Here is a 16,883-nt window from a genome sequence, read left to right on the forward strand (position 1 = left end):
GTGTGTGTGTCTGTGGGGGTCAGACCCATTATGGTTCCTATTTTTCTACTTGCTGTCACCCTGCAGAGAAGCTTCTGGAAGTGTGTCCTGGGAATGTTGAGAGCCTGTAAGTGGCTGAGCTGGCATCCAAGCCATCCTCACTGGGATGAAGAAAATCTCCCATAGGTGGGTGTGGGTTAGGGGGATATGGCTTGTATTGGGCCCCAGTGTTGAGAGGACAGAGGACCAGCACTTGCCAGGAAAGCCTTTATTCCCATCGAGGGGACCCACATAGCCTCTGCGGTTAGCTCTCCTCTGGGACGTTGAGTTTCTCCTTCACCCCGCAGGCCACCACGGCGAAAAAGAACTCGGGGAAGAAGGTGCGGATGTACATGGCGGCCTTGGGGATGGGGTTGGCCATGAAGACCTCTTGTTTCTTCCGTCTCACGGTGCGCATCACCTCCTCCGCTACGTCCACAGGGTGCACCCCGTAGGTCAGCTTCCTGAAAAAGACTGAAAAGCCCCCAGTAGGGGCAGGGGTTACGGCCCCTGATGCCCAAAGAGAGGGATGCGTGGGCTGGGCCTGGGGTCGTGGGCTCCCCGACCAGCTCCGCCCTCTGCTGGTTGTGAGGCCCTGGGGGGGCCGACTCTTGACCCCCTGAGCCTCAGCTTCTTCATCCGTAAAGTGGGCATAGTTTCCTGCCCTATTAACTTTTCAGGGTGGTTATGAGTCATTGCAGGGACAAGAAAGAGCTTAATTGAGAAAGAAGGTACCAGGGACGCCTGGGTGGCTCAGTCGGTTGAGCGTCCGACTTCGATCAGGTCATGATCTCACGGTTTGTGGGTTCCAGCCCCTCGTGGGGCTCTGTGCTGACAGCTAGGAGCCTGGAGCCTGCTTCCGATTCTGTGTCTCCCTTGCTCTCTGCCCCTCCCCCACTCGCATTCTGTCTCTCAAAAATAAATAAACATTAACACAAATTTAAGAAGAAAGAAGGTGCCAGGTGAATAAGGAGCTGTTGTTGACAACTGTTGCAAAGCCATGCTGATCAAGAACCTCCTGGGACCGTTTGCCCACATCTTGGTTCATCTTGATTCCCTAATGTAGACAGAGCCTTGGGCAGGACATAGCAGCTCTCTGTTTAGAGCATTCTAGAATAGCAGTAATAATACGGTATGTTTACAGAGCGCTTGCTTTGTGCTGGTTGCTGTTGTAAACCATTTATGGGCCTTCAGTCCTCCCAGTGCCTCCGCAAGGCAGGTATTACCACGGTCCTCAATTTCGTAAATTTTTTTTTTTTTATTTTACATTTATTTATTTTTGAGAGACAGAGTGAGACAGAGCACAAATGGGGGAGGGGCACAGAGAGAGGGGGAGACACAGAGTCCAAAGCAGGCTCCATCCAGGCTCTGAGCTGTCGGCACAGAGCCCGACGCAGGGCTCGAACCCACAAACCGTGAGATCATGACCTGAGGTGAAGTCGGACGCTTAACCGACTGAGCCACCCAGGTGCTCCTACAATCCCCAGTTTCTTAAAGGGAAAGCTTAGGCACAGAGATCAAGGGACCTGCCTGCGTTCGAACACTGAATGCATACCAGGCACGAGCTTCAAGTGTAGGCAATCTGGTGCCAGACTCTCAGCCTCTACTCTGTGCCGCCTCCTAGGAAAAGGGGGGGGGGGGGCAGGGGGGTAGCAAGTTCTTAAAGGCCAAATCTGGCTCTTCCACAAGGGAAACTGAGGCCCAGAGACAGACAGTCACGTGTGCGAGGTCACAGAGCTGTGTGACTGCCAAAGCCTAGCTGGGGCTTGGTCTGCTGGTTGTGGGTTAGGATTCTTTCCACCTGGTGCCTCGGGACTGAAATTTGGGGTTCCCCTCCCTGCTGTTAGCTGGGAGGTCCCCACCACCTCTAGTCTCAGACTTCAGGAGCACCCACTCCCCTGCAGGCCCGGTGAAACCCGGCTGCCCCAGAGCACCCCCTCCCCCCACCGCCCCGTCCAGATGCCCTCCCAGACCCCAGCTTCCCCCTGAAAGCTCACATTTCCACATGGAGGCTTCCCAGTTTCCTTGGCCTGGGTCAATGTGGTATGACCGGACGAAAGTGGGGCTCACCGTGCTGACGACTACGTCGTATTCTTCCACTTCGGCTCGGAGGCAGTCAAAGAAGCCTAGAGCCGCGTGCTTGGAGGCGGCATCTGGAAGAGAGACCGGGCAGGGGTGGGTGGGGGGGAGCAGCCCTGCTCCCCAGCAGGAGCAGTGGAGACAGAGGCCTGCGTGCACAATCCTAGAGGTCAGCTGGAAGGGGCCTCCACCGTGGCCTCGCCCTGCCCCTCCCTTCGTAGATGAGGACAGACAGACCCCATGAAACAGCGGACGGAGGCAGAGCTGGAATCGAGTCAGACGCTAAACCGATTAAGCCCACCCAGGTGTCCCAGTTTTCTTATCTTTAAGATGGGGATAATATCACCCTTGGCAAGTTGTTGTGACGGCCCAGGCACGAGTTCCCATTCCTTCCCAGTAAGGCTGGCACCGAGCGATTTCTCCAGGGTCCCAGGGCCAGCTGGAGGTCTCAATGAGCCCGAAGCACAAGTCTCCCCTCCCACTTCCCGGCCTTTTCCTCCGAGGTCCTGTCCATCTGAGCCACTCACCAGATTCACTCTGAATGGTCAGGCCAAATGCTTGGGCTAACAAGAACCTTTCCAGGAATTCCAAAAAGAGTGGAGAAGACGCTCCTTAAAGCCTTGGGGAGTCAGAGCCCCATCTGGAGTATGATAAACCCCAACTTCCCATTTCGGGGGTGTTACCTGGAGGCTGAGACAGGCCTGGGGTGGGTGTACTGGGATCTCTGCCATCATGCTGATGCCTACGGGATGCATGGTCCCCAGATGGCCCTTGCAAGCCACCGGCCCCCTCACCGTGCAGGGGGAAGAATGCAGGTGCCCTGGGTGGGGGGGGGGGGGGTGGGGGGGCATGGGGCAAGGGACAGTCGCGCTTGGTCTGCACTGGGCTCCGCCAACTATTGCCTCGAGCAGGTGGGCCCCGTGGCGCCAGATCTATTATCGTTCAGGGAGCTGGAAATCCTGATTTTGACGGAAATGTCCTCGTATTCAAATAATTAAATACTGACCAGTTCTGCACCTAATTCCAACACACGGGCTCTGGCCCACAGCACCAAGTCTCCGACACCAGCTGGGGCTCCTACGACCTAATTCTGACACTGTCTACCTGGAGATAAAGTCAGATCCCTCAGGGTAAGGGTTCTGTCCCATGACTGTCCCCTGTCCCCACTCAATTCAGACCAAGCATGAGTCCTGATGGTCACCTGCGCTTCTGACGGAGTGGCTGGAGATCGAAGCGTTCCGATGATCCCCTCCTCAACACAGATTAACTTGTTAGAGCAGCTCGTAGAACTCAGAGAAATGTTTTGCTTAGTAGATCACGGGTTTATTATAAAAGGACATAACTCGGGGCACCTGGGTGGCTCAGTCGGTTAGGCGTCCGACTCTTGATTTGGGCTCAGGTCATGATCTCACAGTTTGTGAGTTTGAGCCCCGCATGGGGCTCTGAGCTGACGGCACGGAGCCTGCTTGGGATTCTCCCTCCCTCTCTCTCTGCCCCTCCCTGCCTCTCTCTCTCTCTCTCTCAAAAATAAATAAATAAACTAAAAAAAAAAAAAGACCTAACTCAGAACGGCCAGATGGAAGAGGTGTAGTGGGTGAGGTGTGTGGGAGTGGGTTCAGAGGTTCACACACTCTCTGGGTGCACCACTCTCCCCGACTCCCCACGAGCTCTCCAACCTCAGAGCTCTCCAAAGCCGACCTTCTGGGATTTTATGGAGTCTTTGTTATAGGCACGATTGATTAAACCATGGGCCTTTGGTGCTAGAAAAATCCCCTGGTCCTCTCTGTTCCTCAGCGGTGGGGATAGACTGGAAGCTCCCACTCCCTGATCACCTGGTTGGTGCCCCTGGCCAGCAGCGCCCCCATCTTTGGGTGGCATCCAAAAGTCACCTCATTAATGTAACAAGAGACACTGACCACTCATCACTTAGGGAATTCAAGGGTTTTTAAAGCTCTGTGCCAGAAATGGGATGAAGACCAAATATATATTTCTTATTATAAACCATCATATCACAACACTACATCGCTAATTAGAAAGAGGTTTGCCAGCATGCTGGCCAAAACCAAATGCCGTGGGGCTCCCAGGCTGCCCTTCCCTGGTTCATAAAATGAATTTCCATACATCTGCTCGTTTGACCTCGTCTGGACCTGGGTGAGACTCGGTCTCCCTAATGGAATCTACTGAACGAAGAGAGACAGAGGCTATTATCCCCACTTAATGACGAGAGAAGAGCCCCATCAGGACCCCCCTCATGGTTCACAGTCACTCCAACTCTGCCTGCATGAAAAGCTCATCATCGCCATTGGGACAGTTCATGCCAAAACCACAGCGAGATGCCACTTCATGCCACTAGCGCGGCTAGAATCAAACAGATGGATAATAGCAAGAGTTGTGATGGATTTAAGCAATTGTGATGGATTTTAGTATACCGAGATATACTCAAAACCACCGAATTGTATACTTCAAATGGGAGAACTATATGGTCTGTAAGCTCTATGTCAATAGAGCTGTTACTTCCAAAGAAGGGTTATCAGCTTGCTGTTCATTCACTGACTTGTCAATTCCTCCGATCATTCAACAAGGAAGCTTCTCCTTGGGTGGGGCGAGGAGCTGGAGGCAGAGGCAGGCTGGGTTATCTCCGCTGTGCTTCTGGGCTGAGCCTCAGAGCCCCATCTCCCTACCCAGTGCTGTGGCATCAGGGATGCTACATTTCCTGTGGGTGTGGAAGGAGACCCACCACAGTCAGACGACCCCAGTCATGGTCAGATCTGGAGGAAGGAGAGAACTTGGGGCCTGCCCAGGGTGGCCCCTCTGTAGTTTGTGACATTTATGTGGGAAACTCTGCACCCCTCCATTCCTCCGCTGCAGAGAAGCTGGACATCAGAGAGCTAATGGGGGGTGGGGGGTGGGGGTGGAGAGCCTCATTAGACTGCCCCACCCTCAATGCCATGTTTCAGAAATGCTCCAGAAAAACCCATGCACTGGCCCCATGTTTTGGGTTGGTGGCCAAAGGGTCTGTCCCAATACTGCAAATGTCATGTCCCTGCTGTCTGTGTCCCAGCACCTGGCTTTAGGGCCTCGATTGCTGTTTGTTGAACGAATGAAGGCATAGATCAAGGGAAGTGAAAAGTCATCCGGTTCCTGGGAATAACATACGTGGAGAGTTCACAAATCCGAGGAATAGTGGTGATGTTTATCAGTGGGTTGGAAAGAAAGAAAAATGAGGGACGTGGCCAAGACAGCTGTGTGTGAAGTAAACTCCATTCTTCTCTTCCTCCTGGGCCCACAGGTAGACAGGTGCTTCCCAGCGTCCCTGGCAGCTGGGTGTTAAGTGTGCACCTGAGTTCTCGCCAGCAGGATGTGAGCGGAGATGTTTGCTAGCTCCTGGCCTGGGGCTGTAGACCCTGGGCATGGCTCCCCAAGGCTCTCTGCCTTCTTCTCACAGCCAGAACCCAGACAAGGTGGGCACCAGCTTTGGCCATGTGGGAAATGATGGCAAAGCAGTGATCTGGCGCAACTCCGGGTCCCTGAGTGACAGTGAGGAGCCCACTGTCCTGGGCTTAATCTAACTAGAACAGATGGGAAAAGAAAACGCTACTGGGGGGGATATTATGAGCTGAATTGTGTCCCCCACCACTTCCCCATGTGGGAAGTCCTAACCCTGGTGTCTCAGAATGGGACTGGGTTTGAAGATAACGGTGATTTACTTTAAATGAGGCCATCAGGACGGGTCCTCATCCGATCCAACTGGTGTCCTCAAAGAAGAGGAAATTTGGACACACAGAGAAGGACCCGAGGGATGTACGGAAGAGAAGCCATGTGAAGGGAGAAGGCAGCTGTCCACAACCCGAGGAGAGGGGCCTCGGGAGAAGCCAAACCCACCGACACCTTGACACTGGACCTCAGCCTCCAGAACCGTGTTGTAGAAGCCCCTCGGTCTGTGGTGTTTCGTCACGGCAGCCGGAGGAGGCTCAGACAGGAGACCCACCCGATTTTCTTTCCTCCCTCCCGCCCTCTGCCCACCAGCCATTTACTGGGTTCTCATTTTGTGCGGGATGCTGTGGGCCATAGAGAAATGTATACGGTATGCGTTCTGCCCTCCAGCATCCTACCGCGAGGGAAGCGGACATCCCCCAGCTGGATCCCATGAATATATGCCGAGAAGTCCCCCTCTTCCCTGGACTTTTTAAAGGACACCTGCCTTTGGAATTTTCTCTTTACCTCTCCTTGGATTCTGCGCCTTTCACTTTCCCCTCCCTCCTCCCTCAGAACCTTCTGCCCTTTTCCCCTTGTGTGATATGCGCCCTTCTCGGTTGTAACCTTTCCTGTCCTTACAGAGGAAGGGTCACTTGAGCTGGGGCCATGTGCCCCTGCCAGGAGGGAGCCCTTCGTCCGGCCTTGATCGTGTTCAGCCAGGGCATGCCCTGACCACCTGTGGGATGTGAACTTCTGGGGGAGAGGGACCCAGTCACCTGCAAGCCATAGGTACTCGAAAATAGGAACCAAAGGCATAAAAGAAAAGCCAATAGACCATTTCACATCCAGACACTTCCCTCCCCCACTCCCGCCTTATAACCGCATGCCTAGTGCGGGACATGACATCCGTGGTCTATGAAGACACGTAACATATGGCCAAATGTTTTTGTTGTAGCAACTTACAAGCTGTACGGAATGGGATTCCAAGCTTCCCTTGGATGTTATTCACTAACACGATCTGGCCTGTCCTCCGGGAGATCATGTCGGGGAGCAGGGCTAGAAAGCACAGGACAGAGTCACGGTTACGCATTAGAAACCAAGGCAGACAGCAGTGGGGAGACCCCTTCCCCAGACCCCTTTCATGACGCAGGACCCCACTACCTCCCCAGTCATTCGATTACCCCAAGACACAGGTGGACAGGAGCAAGCACATCCCCTCTCCCGTGTTTCCCAAGAGTGGGCTTGGCTCAACTGGTGATTGCGATTAATGGGTGGTTTTCCGTGACCCACCCATGTGCGTGAAGGGACACGGATCTCAGTGGTGAGAAAGGTCATAGGTCATCCTATTTCAACCCAAGTCTTGCCTTCAGCAGGAAGGCTCATATTGGTCCTAATGTGTCTTCAACACCTCTCTTGCAGGTGCAAATCTTTCAACAAAGAGAGGACAGGCTTCAGCCCTGTGTCTTGGGAGAACCTACCACTTTGTTCTATTTTCAGGGTTCTCCTATTTTTTTTATTTTTTAAAATGTTTGTTGTTTATTTTTGGGAGAGGGAGAGAGAGAGAGAGAGAGAGAGAGAGAGAGAGAGAGAGTGCATGCGGGGGAGGGGCTGAGAGAGAGAGGGAGACACAGACTCCGAAGAGGCTCCAGGCTCCGAGCTGTCAGCACAGAGCCCAATGCGGGGCTCGAACTCATGAACCGTGAGATCATGACCTGAGCCGGAGCCAGATGCTTAACCAACTGAGCCACCCAGGTGCCCCAGGTTTCTCCTATTTATTGAGTGAGAAAATGGTTTTTAATTTATGGTGATATTATGAAGACTTCCCCTGAAAAGAACTGATTTGAAAATGCAGAACTTTAGAGAATGAAATAAATAATAGTTACAGGTGGAATGGGGATATGGCAAAAAAAAAAAAAAAAATCAAGAGACTCAACTTTCAGAATGGCCATTGACATCAAGCCCTTGCATGCCTCAGATGGGTAAACTGAGGCCCAGAGCTAGTGACTGGACTTCAGGTTGGTAAGCAAGTGAGAGACCCAGCCAGGAAGATACACCAGCCCTGGATTTCCCCTTCCACTGTCTGCCTCCTTCACTTCGATGGCAGTGAACCCTGAACTCTCAGAAGCACGGTGTGTCCACAGGGGCTGAACTGGAGCAAACCATTATCTCTGGGGCATCATTTCAGAAGCTCTGAAAAGTTATCTTTCTGCTTCAGATAAGTTTCCCTTCATCTGTCTTAGTGCCCCAGTCCCCATGATCATGGGGACTGGGGCCATGGAGGAGGCAGTTCTAAGATCACGCTTCCTCATCCAGGGAACCCCACATGCTAAATTCAGAAAGTCTCCACTCATACATCCTCCCTTTTGGGATTCTGCTTTGATAAACTTTGGTGGGGGGATGGGGGGGCGGGGCTTGTTGCTTCAACTCTTGGCTCTATTACGTGTCATCTCCAGCCCCAACCCCCCAGGATCCAGACCTGCATTTGACCTTTGGCTGTGAGATATCTTCACACAGGAGCTGCCATTTTGCCCTCAAAAGGGTTTCTGTTCTCCCTGTTTCTGCAAAGGGATTGACACCACATTGGGTCTCTTGTAGTTTGGGATAAACCTTTCTCTTCTATATTTCTGAGGACAGAATCTCTACCCTTGACCAACTGTCATGGGTAGGGACAGATCAAGGGCAAGGGAGATATATGAAAATATAGGCGAAGCATGAAGACAGTGGTCCAGTGATGTGGGAGGAGATTGGTGGGAGAGCCGTGGACAAGAGTAAGAAGAAAGGGGATGAAGGGAGAGCTCAGATGGGGAGGGGGTTTCCCACAGAGGGAGGTTGGAATATACTAGTAAGATACTTCCCAAATCCCTTTTCTTTTATCAACTTATTGTCAGAATGCTGAAAGCTTTCACCAAATTGGTAGGAGTTTTTCTGAGGGGGCTGGAGATTCCATCCACAGTTGGGTGACCATCCGTCTGGCTATATGACAGAGCCCTCCCTAGCAGCCGGTGGCCCCGAAATCTGCAGGAAGGTCAAACTCACGAGACCTTTGGTCAGTGTGATGGGTCCAAAGTAATTGGCATCCATGATCTTCTTGTCGAGCTCCAGAGAAATCTTATGGGCAGGCCCCTTCACCTTCATGCTGGCATTGTTGATGAGGATGTCCACACAGCCATAGCAGTCGAGGATCTCTTTGGCCACATCTGGGACACAGCTGACGTCCGAGAGGTCCAAGAGGACCAGCTTTGGGGTGAATGTCTGCTGAACCAATGAAAGAGTCAAGGCATGTGTGGGAATACCTTGGGGGCCCCCACCCCCCTTTTGAAATTCAGAGCTCATGGAATGACCACAGGGGGAAAAAAATGAGGAGGAAAAAGCAGACGTGGCTCTGGGAGGAAGGAAGCTGTTAGAGATTCCATTCTTGGGTAGCAGAGTCCAGAGGTGCAAAGATGCGTTCATCAGTCTGAACTTTTGGCCAAGGGGCCAGAAAGGATGAATCCAAATGAATACCACCCTTTACAGAGGAGGCCGTGCATGGATTCCAGTGGTGACATCCTTATAACATCTTATGAGTTCCTTTTTGCAAACGGCTTGCCAAGCTCACTTACGAACCACAGGAGAATTTATCATAGTGCTTTTGGAGCTACATTTCCTTTTTGACCCAAGTCTTGCACACAATAGTTTTGGAGCACCATCTGTGTACCAGACCTACACACTTACTGCCATCAAGACTCTCATGGTCTAGGGGCACCTGGGTGGCTCAGTCGGTTAAGCGTCCGACTTCGGCTTGGGTCATGATCTCGCGGTTTGGGAGTTCGAGCCCCGCATCGGGCTCTGTGCGGACAGCTCAGAGCCTGGAGCCTGCTTGGGATTCTGTGTCTCCTTCTCTCTCTGACACTCTCCTGCTTGCACTCTGTCTCTCTTTCTCTCTCAAAAATAAACATTAAAAAAAAAAAAGACTCTTGTGCTGGAGAGCAGGGAACAGGTTGGAAAATTGATGACACCATGTGATAAATGCGACCCTGATCCCTGTGTTTGACAAACATTAGTCCTGAAGAGAGGGTTCCTTGGTCAAATTTATTTGGGAAACACAGACTATTTATTATATGTTGTTCTTGGGGATACACAATGCACGGTAGCATATAAAAGGTTCTGAAAAGTCCTGCAGTAAAGAAACCATCACTGGGTATTTTCCACACAATTGATGTCAGTACCTCTTTTTAAATCAACACCTGGTAACATCCCCCAAAACAGAACTGGAATGCTGTGTTGCCCAGTGTGTTCCATCCCCCCAAATGCCAGGCTTCTTGCTGAATTATTTTTGTTTTTTTCCAAAAAGTAATTCAATATCAAGGGCAAAAAAAAAAAAAAAAAACCTAAAAAATCCAAAGAAACAAAACAAAGACAAAAACAAAAAAAAAAAAATCACAAAACAAAACAAAACAAAAACCCACAAACCATGAAGAGAGCACTGAAGGCAGTGCTCCAGAAACACTGTGAAAACCACAGCCTCCTGGAAAGTATTCACCTCCCGGTGGCTTCTTAGAAGGTGACTTCACTTCCCTGATTTCCTTCACAGAAATATCATTTGAGGTATTATTTCCCTTTTTAAAGATTTTATGTTTTTAATGTTTATTTTTGAGAGAGACGGAGCGCAAGCAGGGGAGGGGCAGAGAGAGAGGGAGACACAGAATCCGAAGCAGGCTCCGGGCTCCTAGCTGTCAGCACAGAGCCCGACCGACGCAGGGCTCAAACCCACAAAATGAGATCATGGCCTGAGCCAAAGTCGGATGCTTCACTGACTGAGCCACCCAGGCACCCCTAAAGATTTTATTTTTAAGTAATCTCTACACCCAACATGGGGCTCGAGTTCAGAACCCCGAGATCAGGAGTCCCACGCTCTGCAGACCGAGCACGCCGGGCGCCCCTGAGATTTTATTTAGAAAAATCAGCCCTAAGAGTTTATAATCACTCCCATACGGGTGTCATGCTCTAGCTTCTGGGTCCTCGTGGACTCTGGCTTAAATATAACAGGGGGTGGGGAGGGTGAGCAAATCCTTGGCAAGAATGGTCAAGACGAGTGGCAGACAACCTGTGTCAAGGTTAGTGAGACAGCTGCCTCCCAAAACAATCACCAAATTTCACCCACCTGGTCAAAGAGCTGCTAAAAAACAAAACAAAACAAAACAACAACAACAACAACAACAAAAAAAAACAGTGAAGGTTAAGGGTGCCCAAGGGCATCCCCAAGCCAGCTGCTAGAAGCCCTTACCTTGCTGGGGTCAGCCACGCTGATCAGGGCATCATACAGGGTCTCTAGCCTCTCCCAGTTCTTCCCACACAGCACCAGCCTCGCCCCACCAGCGTGGAACACCCGAGCACACTCTGTGGGGAAGAAGGAAAGAGGGCAGGGCGCACTGTGTGGATGGAGCCACTGATGATGAGCGTCTCTCTTACAAATTCAGGATTTCAAAGGATTCCAAAGTCCGTGGGCCATTGAAATCCTTTGGAGGTCATTTCATTCAACTTCCTCCCAGGGCTGGAATTTTTTATCTTCCCTTTCCGGCCTCAGCATGGTTACCTCCCGTGAAGGGGAGCTTGGAGTGGAGTGAAATAGCCTATCCTTTGTGGGATGGTTCTGATTATGAGAAGATTGTTCCCTAAGCTGGACAGAAAGGTGACCCTATCCACCTACCCCCCCAGGATCAAAGCCCTTGACCGATCTTAACCTAAAGATATTGGAAAGGCTCCTGCGTGGGTCTCCCAGAAACAGAATCAGAGACAGGGACTCAGGCAGCCAGGAGTGCCCGTCAGAGAAAAATCCATCGGGGAGTAAGGTCTCAGGTAAAGCGTAGTCTTGGCTGGATCTGAGGAAAGTTCTGGAGGGTACACCCCACTGCTGAGCTGTCCCACCTGGAGGCAAGGGGCCGGCCTTTTATACGCTCGTGTCTACTCAGTGTGCTGATCGAGCTTCCCTCCAGGGCTGGGTGCAGAGGGCATGGAAGGCCCCGGGGAGGCAGTGCCCACTGGCAGAGGGCAAGTGTGTGAGCCGGGCAGCCAACACTCACAGAGCCTGGCCACGTACAGGGACCTGGGAAGGGCATCGCCAGACACCCACTAGCGGTGCTCAGTACCTCTTATCGCCCTGTTTTACACCACACAGCGGTGAGCCTGGACCGAGCGAGCATGACAGAGGATGCCTGGGCGCCCCGGGTGCCCACGGGAGACTGGCTTCTGGAATGCAATGGCTCCAAGCGGTTTCGGGGTTGCGTGCGGGTGCAGAGAAGGGGGCCGGCCGGGGTTTGATCGGCGGGCACGTGGGCAGGGGGATTGTGGTATTGGAGGAGGACAGCTGCGGTGCTGGACCCTTCAGTCTCAGCGGGAGAGACGCACGGACGCAGGACAGATGGAGGTCCCAGTGAGGTCTAGAAACAGGTGTGCTGGGTGTGGCGGAGAGCGGGCAAGGGGGAGGGGGAGGAGGTGGGCAGTTCTGAATGGTGGAAACCTGAATCAAGAAATAACTGTGTGGACAATGTCACCTTGAGTTGTTGGGACCACGGGGAAGGGTCCGTCTCTCCCCCACGCGTGGGGCAGCCACGATGGCCGTGTTTTGCAAACCTGAGAGGTGACATTCAGTGAGTAGAAATGATTCACCCACAGTCCCGCAGCAGGTAAGCGGTGAAGCCAGGGACATGCCTGGGGCGGGGGGGGGGGCACCCTGTTCTCCACCTCTTGACCCACCTCCCAGAAAGGAACATGTGGCTGGGGGGAGGGTTCTGTCGCCCACTCACACTCTACATCTACAAGCTGAGCATGGGGGCAGGTGAGGGGCCTGTGACCTTGACCTCCTTGGGAGAGGCGGCCAGGGGCCCTCACTATCACCCACCCACTCTCCTCCAAGGGAACCTCGCCTCTCGCAGGTGCGCCCGGGGAGGCTGCAGCCCAGGGATGCATTCATCACTGCAGAACAGCGAGCCCGAAGGCATCCTTCCAAACAAGTCATTTCTGCCAATGCAGGTGCTAGCTGCTATGCTCAGGCTCTCTTGCTTTGATTCTGGATCAGCTCAGCTCAGCACAACGTTTCTCCAGGCTTTTCCTTTTTCACGCAGCAAATATGAGCCACACCTTTCCTTCCACATCTCCTTGACTCTAAGGTGCCACCGGGGGGAGATGCTTTCTGATTTCAGGGAGATGAAAATGCCAAAGGGTGGCCTGTGACCGTCGGAATGGGCTGTCGACCGACAGGCAAGCAGGCTCAGTTTTGGAAGCGTTTGGGGCGCGCCTCAGAGATGCTGAAACACAGGGCGCCAAGCTCTTTGAGGCACACAGAGTGTAGGGATTTCGAGAGTCCTTCTTGCCAAAGACACAGTGGGTACAAAGTGACCCATGGGGTGCCTGGGTGGCTCAGTCAGACTCTTGATTTCAGCTCAGGTCATGATCTCACAGTTTGTGGCTTCAAGCCCTGCGTCAGGCTCTGTGATGACAGCACAGAGCCTGCTTGGGATTCTCTCTCTGTCTCCCTCTCTGTCCCTCCACCACCCATGCTCTCTTTTGCTCTCTCAAAAATAAACAAACATTAAAAAACGCACACACACAAAGTGACCCGATTCCCAGCTTGGCTGAGTCGTGTGGGGGTTTGGGGCAGGTTCACACGTCCTGATCTTCGTCCGATTTCCCTGGTCCACAGCGTGGCACTGGGTCCTTGCAACTCTCCGGGGCTACCTGCCGGGCTTGGTCGGGTTCCAGGGGATCGAGGCTGTGCTGTGGGCCACGTAAAGCCTGCACTGTCCGCTCAGGGCCCGTCACATTTTTGTTGCCTCAGACCTGAAAAGCAGAGCAGCCTGAACCCATAACCGCTGCGGTCAGCTGCGTGTTATTTGATGCCACGCACACCCAGCTTCTCGGGTTACTTCTAAATATTTGGACTTGCTTTTTTTTCTTCCAGCTTTGCATTTCTTTCCAGGGCGGGTCCGTTAAGACACAGCACAAGAGGACACCGATGTTAGGGCAGAGACTAGACCAAATTCCTCTGAAAATGCCATTCCCTAAGTTGAACACGGGGTCACTATAACCCGAATGAGACTCAAAAAAAAAAAACCAAAAAACAAATTAAAAAGACAACTGAAACAGATACCTCTCAGAGGATACAGGACTGAACAGCCTTCTCAACCAACCAGTGGGGTCTGATGGACGTTTTGTGGGACTCTCCTCCCAACCACGGCAGAACGCACACCATTTTCAAACACCCGCGTATTGTTCACGGAGACGGGCCGTGTCTTGGGTGGTAAAGCACACCTCAACAAATTTAAAAGAATCGAAATCATACAAAATATGTTCTCTGATCATGTTGGAATCTAGTCCAAAATCAACAAGACAAATCTACGACAACATACTCGTATCCAAATGAGTGCTTTCCCATAAGGTGGTTACTTTTTTTTTTTTTCAATGTTTTATTTATTTTTGAGAGACAGCATGAGCCAGGGGATGGGCAGAGAGAGAGAGAAGGAGACACAGAACCTGAAGCAGACTCCAGGCTCCGAGTTGTCAGCATAGAGCCCAACACGGGCCTCAAACCCATGAACTGCGAGATCATGACCTGAGACGAAGTCAGACGCTTAACCAACTGAGCCACCCAGGTGCCCCAAGATGGCCACTTTTAAAGGCAGTTATTAAATAAACTTTTTTTTTTTTTTGAGTGCTTATTATGCACCAAGCTTTGATCTAGGTGCTGGGACACTGGGGTTAGGAACACACACAGTTTCCACCATAAGGGAGCTTGGGTCTGGCCGATCAGCTGAGAAAGGCACGTGTAGGGCACAGCGTGAGGAGTATGGGGATAGCGGGGTGTTCATATGAGGAGCCATGGGAGCCCAGAGGCTGGTTCCTCGGGGAGCACCCAAGAAGAAAGAGCAGGGGGCAAGGAAGGCTTCCTGATGAAGAGGTCTCTTGTTGGCGGCTGGCCTGATGCTATGCGGACATATTCTGTTTGAAGGACAGGTTTGCCCCAACACGGACTCTGACTGTCTCTAGGTGAGTGTTTCTGTTCCATTTCCCCAGGGCAACAACTGGTCCCCATCATCTTGTATCTGATCTCGTTGACAAATGTGTGTGCTCTGACTTGTCCCTGTAGAAGCTGGAGCTTGTATCCTTCCTCCGTTTTGAGCATGGAGTCTAATGCAGCAAAATGTTCTCCTCGGGAATTGCTTCTGGGCTCCATGGAGGGCCAGTTTACCCGCCTCATGCTTGGTTTATTTTTTTTTTAATGTTTACTTATTTTTGAGAGATATGGATCGTGAGCAGGGGAGGGGCAGAGAAAGAGGAGGACAGAGGATCCGAAGCAGGCTCCAGGCTCCGAGCTGTCAGCACAGAGCCCGATACGGGGTTCAAACCCACGAAGCAAGAGACCATGACTAGGGCTGAATTCGGACGCTTAACTGACTGAGCCACCCAGGTGCCCCCGTGCTTTGTTTTTTATGTCACATGGTGAGCCTGGAGCAATCACCCCCTGGAACAGAACCCATCTTCAAAGTAGGGACAGTGTTCATCTCAATACCCAGCACATAATGGACTCCTTGGATACCTGTTGAGTGACTTAATGAATGTTTGTCAATGTGGGTTCTATGCTTGATTAAAAACAACACAAACAACAGCAAAAATGATGCCCAAGTTATCCCAAACGCGGCTACACAAACATTGCTAGGAGTGATAGGGTCAGAGTCTTACAAACCTAAGGACAGTTATTACCCTCATGTCACAGATGCCACCAGCAGAAAAGTGCCCTGAGACCGTCTAAATCAGGGGTCACAAACCTAACTGCCTTCAAGGCCAGGAGGTAATATGGTTGAGGTCATCAGCCTGACTGCGATACAGCGGGGATCGGTGGGGTGTGTAGCACATTGGGCACACTCTGCCTGAATTTGCTCATCGTTATGACCATCACAGTCACCTGACGGCTTCTACGTGCTTTCCATCGAGGAATTCATTCATTCCTCCCAACAACCCTGTGAGGGAGACATTACCAGTGTCCTTGCTTTCCTGGATGAGAAATCCAAAGCAGAGAAGTGCAATCACCAGCTAGTAGGTGACAGAGCCTGGAACTTCACCCAGCACCCAAGTCTGGGCTCATAGTTGATATGCCACCCCATCCAAGGGCTTTGCATTTCAAATTTTCTGGAACCCCATGAGCGCAAAAACAAGTGACATCTGCTGATCAGTTTTGGCCCTGAGGCTGTGAGTTTGCAACCCAGCTCTCCCAGGCTGTGAGTTTGCAACCAACCCAGCTCTCCCGATCCCCTTGTTTCTCGGGCACAGGGAGCTATAGCCCCCAAAAGAGAAGACACTCGCTGGTTAGCCATGGACCCTGGGAGAGGACACAGCCTCGATTTCCCCCGCCCCCCGCCTAGCAGATGGCCACACGCCATCCTGCCATCTCTCGTCCTTCACGTCAGGAGTGGGCGCAGTGGGGACAGAGCTGGCTTACCCTTGCCCAGTCCTGAGATGGCATCGGTGAGCACCACCACTTTGTTCTGCACGGCTGACTTTGACCACAGCCGGGACACCTCTTGGTAGATGAAGAGAAGGCCACTGATTCCCAGGAGCAGCAGAGGCAGGATAAACACAGCCGTGACTCCCATCTTGTTCTGGGGGCAGTGGGGGGCAGGGAAAGGACTTGGCTTTGCAAAGAGACTCTGATGAGACCCCCGGGAGCAGGGAGGCGGCCCAAGTCTACAGGGTGCACTCGCCATGCACCCACGTGTCTTCTCCAGGGAGCCGGGCTCTGTGCAAGCTCCCGGAGGGCTCCTTCCGAGCTAAACACCCAAGCGACCATGTTAATCCCCAAACACTCAATGAATAGGAAATTACTCACGGTGTGTCCAAAAGCAAACGGAATCCGGGGCCTGCCCTCCCAAAGGTTAGTTACAAATTTAATTAAAATGGGTCTGCATTTTTGGAAGGAAATCCTTGTGTTAAGGCCACTTGCTTGGGCCCTAATGACTATTTATAGCTCTGAACACACTGAAGGGCTTTTCAGGGTAAATATAGTGTCTATTCTGATATTCAGGGACACATGCTGGCCGGGTCTGATTTCAGAGCTC

The 16,883-nt window shown here is 52.0% G+C and overlaps 1 protein-coding gene across 1 annotated transcript; it reads right to left on the reverse strand.

The window, feature by feature from the left end:
• Nucleotides 1-232: 232 nt before the first annotated feature.
• On the reverse strand, nucleotides 233-16,812 carry DHRS7C (dehydrogenase/reductase 7C). Its single transcript, XM_086686014.1, has 7 exons — nucleotides 16,655-16,812; nucleotides 16,268-16,427; nucleotides 11,060-11,172; nucleotides 8,835-9,045; nucleotides 6,757-6,849; nucleotides 2,016-2,171; nucleotides 233-492 (listed from the first exon to the last, which is right to left on the reverse strand). Exons 2-7 carry the CDS (start codon nucleotides 16,419-16,421, stop codon nucleotides 284-286), a joined length of 936 nt encoding a protein of 311 aa, XP_086542140.1. The 5' UTR covers nucleotides 16,422-16,427; nucleotides 16,655-16,812; the 3' UTR covers nucleotides 233-283.
• Nucleotides 16,813-16,883: the final 71 nt, after the last annotated feature.

Source organism: Puma concolor, chromosome E1 (assembly GCF_028749965.1).
Source record: "Puma concolor isolate L17-30 chromosome E1, mPumCon1.1.hap2, whole genome shotgun sequence".
Lineage (NCBI taxonomy): Eukaryota > Metazoa > Chordata > Mammalia > Carnivora > Felidae > Puma > Puma concolor.

Excerpts from the sequence above, each read along its gene's own strand:
- DHRS7C (XM_086686014.1), bottom strand. The coding sequence starts at position 16,421 with ATGGGAGTCACGGCTGTGTTTATCCTGCCTCTGCTGCTCCTGGGAATC. Across the intron at positions 11,173-16,267 it reads CATCTCAGGACTGGGCAAGG|AGTGTGCTCGGGTGTTCCAC; the intron begins GTAAGCCAGCTC and ends TCTTCCCCACAG. Across the intron at positions 493-2,015 it reads GGAAGCCTCCATGTGGAAAT|TCTTTTTCAGGAAGCTGACC; the intron begins GTGAGCTTTCAG and ends GGGGCTTTTCAG.